Source organism: Pelmatolapia mariae, linkage group LG16_19 (genome assembly GCF_036321145.2).
Source record: "Pelmatolapia mariae isolate MD_Pm_ZW linkage group LG16_19, Pm_UMD_F_2, whole genome shotgun sequence".
Classification (NCBI taxonomy): Eukaryota; Metazoa; Chordata; class Actinopteri; order Cichliformes; family Cichlidae; genus Pelmatolapia; species Pelmatolapia mariae.
Genome location: NC_086241.1, coordinates 60393756 through 60404176, shown reverse-complemented (window position 1 = coordinate 60404176; position 10421 = coordinate 60393756). Strand labels below are relative to the sequence as shown.

Genomic DNA, 10421 nt, shown 5'->3' with positions numbered 1-10421 from the left:
CATCTGTAAAAAAAAATTGTCTTTTGTCGCAGCGAACAAAAGGAGTTATAAATATGCAGTAATTTAGTGTTGAAACTCTGCAGGAGTACAGGTGGACACACACAAGAGGATTCACTAAGGACTCTAAACTTTTAAAGTTTCCTGCTCAAGGTTGTGAAACCATGCATATCCTTGCCAACATAGATTGTATATAAAGGACGGACATGGGCAATTTGACACCATGCACTGTTTGTGAAGCCTTATTTTTTTAAGCCTCTAGCTGAGTGTTTTTGTTTTTTGTTTTGTTTTTGATCTTTAAAACCCAGGTACCACAGCATGGGACAGATCTCACTGTGAAATATAAGACAGGGAATGATTTGGCCCCTATGATTGCTAACTGGGATGATTACCTAAAGTTAAGCCCATAAACTCATCAGGAAAGTGTTTACTGAAGGCAGAAATCAAGGAAGCTGAGGACCATATTCCAAGTCAAAAAAAAAAAAAAAGGCAAATGTCAGATTATTGCCTCAAAAATGTCTTGTGATATTGAAATTAGGATAACCTGAAATTTTCACAGTGGCAGAAAGAAGCTTCTACACTTTTCCAATGGAAAAGTGACCATTGGAAGCAGACCTTATAAGACCTTACCATACAAGCAGACCTTTTTTCACAAGCACAAGAGTCGCCCCCTGCTGGCCACTGAAAAGAAAAATGAAGGTGCTTCTGCAGTGAGCCTGAAACTACAGCCTCCTTTATATACAGTCTATGTATGCTAAGTTAGCATGAGGCCTGTCCATAGCAGAAACGGCTAGCCTGGTTATGTCCAAAGGTAAATGCCTACCAGCACTGCTAAAACCAGGTTAGCAGTCACCTTTCAAAGTAGTTTATTTGCAAAATTTATTAAATAGAAATTGCCCAAATAAAAGCAAAGGCTTTCTAATAATTTAAACTGAATCTTCAGGTGTGTTTCCACCCTCAGAGGTTTTCACTGTAATGCAGTAAAGATGTCAGAGTGTCTTTCATAACACAGGATTGCACTCTTTATCACCGCTAGACTTCTTCAAAGGGTAAGTCCACCAAAATTTACTTCAAGAAAAAAATGAAATAATCCCCCAAAGTCAGCCCTTATTTGTCCATGTTAGTAAATCAAGGGCACCCAAGAAATGAAAAGTCAACTTTGATGGAAACCCCTTGGATGAAGCAGCGTCATGTGCCATTGTTATTGTTGCAGTGTCAAACACTGACCGTTAGAAATATGCTTAGGTTGTCAGCGTCTTAGGATAAAGGGATTCTGCATGTTGAGCCATTTTATTTATTTGTAAATGTGTTTTATTTAATTTTCCTGACTGAACTGTGAAACCAGGGGAGCTCATAACTAATTCAACTTCAGATACAAAACATTTGACTGACAGATTGTTTCTGATGCCAAAATCAAGAGGCCTTAATTCAGCAAAACTAGATTGTAGAAAGAAAAAAAAAAAAAATCCACTTAAAGACTCCTTTGACCTGAAAGTCACGAGTGATTCATATATGAAATGTTAAGAAAACCACTTTTGTACTCATTTTTACAGACTATTTATTAAACTGTGATTTTGTAAGAAATAAATGAATGTGGCTGTGTCTTGTTTCGGGGTGGGGAGTGGATGAAGGGTATAGGTGTGTTCAAGAACTCATAAGATTAATAAACATCACTTATTTACTGTATCATTCACAGGAAAACATGAATAAATACAATGCAGCTGCTTCCATAAGGTAAATTTCTTATACTCAAAAGCTTTGCAGAGGGTTAAATCTTGTAATTTATCTTCATCACGTCCAAGTTGGCAGCTTTTCTTTACTGTGCAGTTTGGATTCTGTGAAATGACGTCGCTGTGAAACTGAAACGAGCTCATGTCCCGACACAGTCTCCGGTCAGCTTTAGGGGTTAAGAGGCACGTTCAAAAACGCGCCATGGAGAGGTCCCAGCCGTCAGGAGAATCAGCACCGCGACATAAGCAGGAGTTTAAATAAATGACCAAGTGAAAGACGCCAACTGTACTTACATTTTGTCTCCCCTGCTGCGATAAGTGTACAAAACCACAGACGCAATACATTCAGGCCCAGAAACACCTCGACTGACTCATCTTTGAAAAAAGGAAATAGAGCAAAGATGAATTTTATCTTCATGGCATTCCCAGGGAAATTCAGTTATCATCTATTGACCTAAACCAGACAACAGAATGAAAACTTAAGCTGGACGGAGAGCCAAATAATTTAAGGTCCTATAAAAACAACCATCTCTCTGCAAAGCAAATCATTCATAATAAGCTGCTGACCCACAGGGGGTGGGGCTGGAGGTCAATAATTGTAGGGGGGGGGGGGGGGGGGGGAATTAAAGTAGCAGGCAGCAGCTTTTTCTAAAAATCTGTTCAAGCTTTATGGTCTCAACACAAATCATTTTTGTTTCTGTTTTTTTTTTGTTTTGTTTTTTTAAATAAAAAAGTCTACATGCGAACAACGTGTCCACGACATTGTAAGGTTAGTGTTTTACCTAGATTTCTCTCCACAGGTAGGGTCAGTTACTCTTACTGGCATTTGGCATCAATGTTCTTTGCCCAGTGGGGTCCTGACAGCAGCCACATACTATAACATTTCCATCCCTGCTGCTCAATTAGTGCGTTCACGTGCTCACTAAAAAAAAAGCAAAAAGCAGGTTGGAGAAACTGATGGAGTGGCTGTTGAGTTTCAAAGTAATAGAGTAAAATCCAGGTTTCCTATCCAGGTGCGAGGCTAGTCGTGCCCTTCTTGGAGATGGAAAGTCAGTTGAGTTTAATGGGCAGGTCCTCTCCGTATTTGCGAAGTAACTTGCTGTGATTGTGATCGATGGACCACAGAGGAGGGAGGTGGCGAGGCTGCATGGTGGTGAGGAAATGCTGCCTCCAGCGACGCTCCAGGACCATCAGTCCCCGCAGGCCTTGCTCAGCGTGCGCTTGCACCACCTTCAGACCGTGAGGCACGTACGCCTCGTTTAAAATCCTTCAGAAGAGAGAGGAGCGGTCAGAGTGAGTGCAGACTAGCAAAAACGATCATGATACACTACATGCAGCTGTTTAAACGTACAGTGATGATTAGGACTCAACCAATAATTTGGTCCACTGAGTGGGCTGTTAAATTATGAATGCTTCTTAGCATATTTAAACTGGGTACTAAGTAAAGTTAAATGTGACTGTACACTTATGTTTCACTGTGCCTGTGATTGGCAAGTACACATCTTTGCACAAGTGGTTCACAAAAAGTATAAATAAATTCCTTATTTGTCTGACATCTGTGCATTTTTCTGTCATTTGACCACTTAAAAATCTCTGAGCTTGTTGTCCTGTTGCATGACACCGTTTCAGCCTAGTTTTAATTATTGGACAGATGGCCTCACATCTGACGTTATTTGGTATACAGAGAAGTTCATGGTCGACTCAACGACTGTAAAATCCTCAGGTGCTGGGTCTGTAAAACAAGCCCAAATCATCACCCCTCCACCACTGCGCTTCAGGGTATTTGTGTCGATATTGTCCATCGATTATGGACAAACATCTCCCACTTTGGTCTCATCTTTTCAAAGCACTCTTTGTCTTGTAGTTTTTTCCGATGCAACTTTGCAAACCCAAACCATGCGGCCATGTTTTTGTTAGCAAGATGAGACTTGCTCCTAACAGTCCTTCCAGACAAGCCATACTTGTTCTTTTTTAATTGTCCTGTCACAGCTTTAACATTCAACATGCCAACTCAGGCCTGTAGAGTCTGAGATGTAGCTCATGGGTTTTTTGCAGTCGCTGCTTGGTTACATCAGCAGTGCTCAGCTTTACTTAAAACCTAAACACGAAAGTATTAAAATAATTTCAGGTATCATTAAGACACAACCATAACTGACGTGTGATCACGTATCAGTTTAAACTCACTTAGTCTCCAAATTGGCTGCTTGCTGCAGCGCCTCCTCAGTCACCTCCTCTTCGTCATTCAAATTCAAGAAACTCTTGATTAAAGCCTGCAGCTCCTCTCGCCGTTGTTCGGGGAGTCCTTCCCCGGCAGTGAGCAGAGCCCGAGCCGCCGAGCGTACTTTCCGTCGATCAGAGTCCTCAAAGATCCGAACTCCCTCCTCGCAGCCCTGAGGGGCAGAAAACTCTTCAGCCAGCTGCTGTTTCAGGAAACTGTCGTGTACATTGGAGGCAGCGTGGCAGCTGGTGCACAGCAGCAGGATGTCATGGGAGTTGTGGTCCTTCATCTCTGTGGGAAAATGCCGTCTGTACTCATGCGGCACAATATTTTTCCTTCAGGATCAAACAAAGATGCATGTTAATCACGTCTGCAGTGATTTGGTGGCACCACAAAATAAGACATTTATACTTTAACAGCACAAATCTGTGCATTTAGCATGGCAAAGGATCCTCTGAAGTTCGGAATAAATCCTTCAGAGTTGCAAACCGCCATTTGTCAAGCAAGTGTATTTTATTGGTTCTGTGCTTGAGTTCAGACAAGCAGAGCAAGTTCTAGGTAAACCTTCAATATAAATCAACTGCAAAGTGAATAAGTGTGTCAAACCTGATGTAAGAATCTGCTTTTCCACAGACCACACAGAGATTCTCCTTGGCAGTCAGGTAGTAATCCTGCTGCGAGTCAGGACGTCCCGACGGCTCAAACAGCAGCCTCACAATAAAAGGCTCTTCACTCTCAAGCACTGCATCACAAACAGAACAGCATTGGGTTTTCAGGCTATTCTTTGAACCTCACAGGGATGCAAATGCATGACAGTATTTACAGAATTTGATGAGTTACAAAAAAAACAAAACCCACCAACAACAAACAAAAAAAAAAAAAAAAGACCTCTGCTTTTATATTGTTAAATGCACTATTAATACTATTACACTTTTTAAAAAATACATAAATATATACTTTAAACCGGTGGCCGCTAGCTCTACTCCACAGCCTCTCAGAAGACACACCTTGTTGACTTCCTCTTTATCTTTTAGTTTCCACTTAAAAAACAAAACAAAAAACAAAAACAAAAAAAGGAAAAAACACACACCAACCACAACAACACACAAACTGAAAACTTGCTCTATGCCCTGGATTGCATGTTTGAAATCAAAGCAGGCTTCATGTTGCTGTGAACTAATGACTGAGAGCATGCTTTTTGTAAGGAAGGATGCTCCTGACCATGGCTTTACTTCTCATATTAAGTCCTTTAGTATAAACAAAACAGAAAACTGAGTCAATACAAATACTGCATGTTCATTTAAGAGCATTTTGATAGTCAAATCAAGTTTGAAATGCTGCTGACATGCATGACACTGTGCACCACGTATAACACGACAACTTACTGGGTAAATCCAAACACCTCTGAAACCCTACGATGTGGTCTACATCAACCTGATTAATATTCAATCATCTGATTGCAAACTTTGAGTAAAGATCACAACCAATAAATAAACTAAATGTCAAGCAACAATAAAAACAATTAGAAAAAAAACAAAAACAAACAAACACAAAAATACAGGATATTCTAAGGAGCTGCTGCAGGTGCAGCAACGCGCCTCAAGTCTGGCTGTTTAACCCTTTAAGACCTACCATAGAGCCAAGTCCGCCAGAGCTTATCTTTATATTTTTACATGCTGTAGCGCCATTTTTGAGAGCATTTTAAGTTTCTATATATCAATACAACCGTTATATCCCAAATTTGAATAATATGTATGCATTAAGTCCATAGTAACTACATAAATTGCAAAAAAGTGCAATAAACTACAAAAAACACCCCCCCCCCCCCCCCCCACCTGAAAATTTCTTTGTTTTTTTTAAACATATATTTCTAGTTAGATAAATTTAAGAGGTTTATCCCTCAAAACTGTAAATACAACAAAGTTGCTCAAAATTTATTTTAAGTGTCTACATAGTTTTATTTTTGAGATACACCAACTTTTATATGCTGCAGGAAAAACAAAATATAAATATTATAATGCAAATGTTTAAAAAAAAAAAAAAAAACAAAAAAAAAAAAAAACAAAACCCACACACCAGCATGTGCATCCAAATAAACTATTTCCAGCAGTGCAATCTGAGTTCTAAGCATCCCAGAAACTACACAGAAAAGCATAAAGTCAAACATGACTTTTAAAAACACCAGTATATGCTTATAAGGCCCTGAAGGTTAAAAAATTAAATTTTTCACAATAATGACATCACTTCCGGGTCGGGCAGGTAATGGCGGACATGCGATAGGTCACGCTGATGTCTATTCCAACGTAGGAAGTGTTATGAACAGCTGATCGGATCGGCAAAGCGTGTTTCTGGAATATTATGTTTTTGCTGCTGCAAGTGCTTTTTATGTAGTTTTTGCAAAGCTATATGTGGAAGGAAACGGTGAATTAGGACAAGCTGATGGCATAAGATGTAAGTACAACTCCTTCGGTTTCATATGCAAAAAAATTTATTGCGCTAGCTTACGTGGTTGCAGTTCTACAGGGATTTAAAACAGTTACGCAACACGGAGCGTGCCGCTCTGACCGGTCTTAAAGGGTTAAAGAAAGTCACAAGAAAGTCAGAGCCAAGAAAATAAAGCAACAGAGCTGTGCAGCTGCTGCAAGGAGTGAGACTCAACATGAAAGGGAAAAACATTTAGGTTGTATTTAGGACAGCTGAAAGGCAATAAAGAGGGTGTTATCCAGCATACCTCCTATTCCTTTATCAAGGTACCATTTGGCTTTTTTCTTGTCACAGGTACACAGGGGTTGGCCATCTGGTGCATGGAGGAAACAGTTATCATAGAGGGGAGATTTCCTGGAACAGGCAGAGAGAGACAGTATAAAGCAGTTTACATTCATATTTTCCTGTGCAAACGATGCCCCAAACTCACTGTACAGTAAGAGCGGAAAACAAACAACTGCTCATCCTCATCTCAGGATGAGCTTCTTTGTCATTAATAACACTCACCTGGCGGAATACCCGGCACCCAGTGATTTCCTCTTGTGATTCCTTCGAGGGTCTGAGACTTGCTGATCTCCAGACTCTGGGTTTTCATAGCCTAACGACCTGGCCCTCCTCTTCCTGTCTCCATCACCAGCCCTGTCATCTCTATCTCCTTGGCCCTTGAACGGCACATCGACCAGACCCTGGCAGCGGGATGCCAGCTCAGAGTAAGAGCTCCCACTGGAAGAGGCGGGACTGGCTTCAGACTGAAAGCCGAGGAGATGGAGGAAGACAGCAATGGAAACCTGGGCATCTCTAGCAGCATAAGTCATCTGGAACGAGCAAAGGGGTAAAGAGAATTATTTTGAGAATACGCGTTTTTGTTCGATTAGTTTGGCATGGCAGAAGAAACCAGCGTCTTGTCTGTACAAGCATAGTATTTGCAACACAATAAGATCCCCACCTGCTCCTGTGTCAACTGATCTGCTTCCCAATCACTGCAACGCACCTCTGGAGATTTGTCTAGAGAGATTTTCAACACATCTGCTGCCAGTGACTTCAAACTGAGGCCGTTACTTACTGAAGTTTGCCTAAAAAGAAAAAGAAAAATCAGTGAGGGTGTATTTGCAATTGACACAAATAGCTTAAATTCTAAGCAAGAGCAGAATTATTTTTACTTTTGTCGCAGGGCAAGGTGACGCAGGTCAACCGTACACGTCAGCGACACGCCATAGTCACGTGTTAGCCGCTTGCCATCTTCGTAGCAACCAACTCCCACTTTAAGAATGTGTGGGTTTCTGAGAACTTCCATTAAGCTGTGCGGGAAAGGCTGTTGACTGCTGCGAAACGGCAACAGCCTCACCAGGATGCACAGACCCGAGTACGAGGCCATCTGTAGCAAGGAGACCACAGCGGCTTTGCCTTTAGCAGACACCTGTATCCAAACAACAGCAGCTGGGTCAGAAAACACAGAGACAGTTGTGTGAGGTGATGATGATGGATGATTCTTAAAAGGAAAAAAATCCTCCACAATTGTGTAACGTCATAAATGTTTTGTAAAGCTCAAGGTGTTTGCTTGTTGTCAGCCTTTAGGGAAAAAGTAGGAATTCCTCACAACCGGAACGCTGAACCCCATGGCCAATTATTCTTCTACATTTAGGTGGATTTTTCCCCTTTTTTAAAAATGGAAAAACATGCAAAAGGTATTTCTTACGGCGGAGGTCTTTACCCATTCACAGTCAAATCCCAGCACAGGGAAGACTGACAGTTCTTTTTGCATTATTGGCCACAACTGCTGCCACTCTTCTTCAGAGGTCACAATCACTGGTTTGATTCCCAGCAGGTGATCAGAAGACGGGATCCGGGCAGGAAGTGTGGTCTGGCACTGTACAGTCTGAAATTCATCCTTTACAACATGTGGCGGCTGTATGCATGTAGACTCCACAGCTGTGACCTCTGTGGCCTTTTCCTCAAGATTGTGCAAGGAATCTGCGACCTTCTGGATGGAAGGTAGCCTTTTCCTTTTTGTTCGATACACCCGCCATATGAGCAGCCCTCCCAAGGTTGCCCCTAGTACTGCCGTTACGACAGCTGTTAAAGGTCCTCGATGAGACATGCTGACTTGCAATGATCCTAATCAGTCTGAAGTTCAAACCTAGAGCCAAAACACAGTAGAAGCAGTGAATGAGACGATCTGCAAGTTTTATTCAGCTAGTCTGTTAAAATAAATGTAAAAAAAAGGAGAGATGACTTACCTTTCCTGCATCAGTGAACCCAGCTGTTGCAATTTAGACAGACAATGCGCATCTTTGGAACAAAACCAGCAAAAAGAGGTCATTTTATAAATACCCTTCATAAACAGATCTATATCTAGGTTTTAAACTGTCTTACAGCATCTCCTCACATCATCAATCTCTGCCCATCAACATGCAAAATCCAGGAAATTGTTGGCCAAGTTAATCATGTTGGTTTATTTTTTTAATTCCAAGAAGCCAGACTTTGTAGCAATTTTAATGCACTCTTGAGCCATTGTTCTCCAATCTTTAAGGTCATTCTAAGTTTTAAATTAGACATTAGCTGCATTTTACTCATTTTCACAAGATTTTGATCTACCATGCAATGCCGTCTGAAAAGGATCTGTTTGGCAACAGCTTCATTTTTCAGTATGACAATCTGAAACACACTGACAATGCAATAAAAACATACGTGGGTAGAAAAAAAACAAAAAAAACAATGGAAAACTAGTAGTCATGTTTTGTCCTTAATATTATTGAAGCAGTGTGGGATTATCTTGGCAGACTTGAACACCGCGCAGCCAAAATCCAAATACGAGCTTTGAATGTCCTTCAAGAACAAAACTATGTTTGAAGAATATTTACAGAAATGACAAGAAAGCCTGACTAGTTCTGAATTTGCTTAAGAATAAAGGTGGTCAGACCAGATGCGGTCTTCCAAGCAATACATGTTTCAATAAACATTTGCTCCCATTTTCCTACAAAATAAAAAGAAATCAAGCGTGACTCATGTATAGTTAGTAGCTGCAGCTCTTGACGGTAATCCTGCCATTATATATTTGCACATGTCCCTTCGGGTACTAGGACAGGATTAGGATTATTGGGGAAATTGGGGGACAAAACAAGGGCGAATTTAGTGTAACGTCGGTCAATTTAGCTGACACTGGTTTGTAAGGATAGGCTGGGTTATAAAATCACTGCAAAAAAAAAAAAAAAAAAAAAAAAAAAAAAGGAGCTACTGTTAGTTGTTACAAAGAGCAAACACCTCTCGATCAGGTGAGCAGCCAGCAGTTACTATACCGTTTAACACAACTTTTGCTAGCTTCCCTCTCCGACGTAGCTTTAGCAGAAATAAACATCGATAAATTCAGTTCTTCAAATGTCCATCACTTTTAAATGCAAGGCGTACCACGAATTACGTTCTGCCTCTAATCCCGTTTAGTGTCCTCCAGTTTAGTCAAAGTAAAGTTTAATCAACGTTAGCTTGGTTAGCTGCTGGAGCTAACCGGTTAGCTTGTGAGCTCTTCAGCCCCAATACGTCCTTTAAATGCAACCTGGACGCTAATTTGTAAGCGCAAAGTAGTACACATATATACCATCCCACGTATTCTGCAACTTACCTTTACACTTTCGAACAACACAACGCCACTTTATCTCACATGTACACTTGTTTGCTGTGCTCGTCCATCTCTTCCAGGGTGCATTTATATGAAGCTGCAGCGCCACCTGTTGGGAGGATGGACCAATAACACAACAGACCACTGGAGCCCATAGAACTTTAGCTCTCTGGCAGTGCTGATTGGGTGCGAGCACTTGTAAGGTGATTGCCAACAGCTTTCACACATTTCTGTAATTAATATTTAATATTACATTGGTACAGTGGCAACTAATTGCTAAAAGAGTATGTTTTGTCAAAAAAAACAAAAAACAACTACCCATTAAATCAAAGACATGATTTTTAATCATACAAAAAAAATGGCACAAATTATCAGATTT

General features: G+C 40.8%; 1 protein-coding gene across 4 annotated transcripts; it reads right to left on the bottom strand.

Moving 5' to 3' along the window:
* Nucleotides 1–10: 10 nt before the first annotated feature.
* Nucleotides 11–10145, bottom strand: exd2 (exonuclease 3'-5' domain containing 2). Of its 4 annotated transcripts, XR_010096486.1 has the most exons (11): nucleotides 10046–10145; nucleotides 8667–8718; nucleotides 8126–8566; nucleotides 7590–7846; nucleotides 7376–7502; nucleotides 6937–7244; nucleotides 6677–6783; nucleotides 4552–4687; nucleotides 3912–4280; nucleotides 2510–2994; nucleotides 11–2102 (listed from the first exon to the last, which is right to left on the bottom strand). XR_010096486.1 is itself a non-coding variant. In XM_063497382.1 (10 exons), exons 3-10 carry the CDS (start codon nucleotides 8525–8527, stop codon nucleotides 2778–2780), a joined length of 1923 nt encoding a protein of 640 aa, XP_063353452.1. In that variant the 5' UTR covers nucleotides 8528–8566; nucleotides 8667–8718; nucleotides 10046–10145; the 3' UTR covers nucleotides 2334–2777. The 4 variants fall into 4 exon arrangements, 3 of the variants coding, with proteins under 3 accessions (XP_063353452.1, XP_063353453.1, XP_063353454.1); XM_063497382.1 differs by lacking the exon at nucleotides 11–2102 and having other exon boundaries at nucleotides 2334–2994; XM_063497383.1 differs by lacking the exon at nucleotides 11–2102 and having other exon boundaries at nucleotides 2334–2994; nucleotides 8141–8566.
* Nucleotides 10146–10421: the final 276 nt, after the last annotated feature.

Bases quoted from the DNA above. Each gene is read 5' to 3' on its own strand.
- exd2 (XM_063497382.1), bottom strand. From the start codon at position 8,527: ATGTCTCATCGAGGACCTTTAACAGCTGTCGTAACGGCAGTACTAGGG. The intron at 4,281-4,551 runs GTTTGACACACT...TTGATCCTGAAG, and splicing joins AAAGCAGATTCTTACATCAG to GAAAAATATTGTGCCGCATG. The intron at 2,995-3,911 runs GTGAGTTTAAAC...TCTCTTCTGAAG, and splicing joins GCAGCCAATTTGGAGACTAA to GATTTTAAACGAGGCGTACG.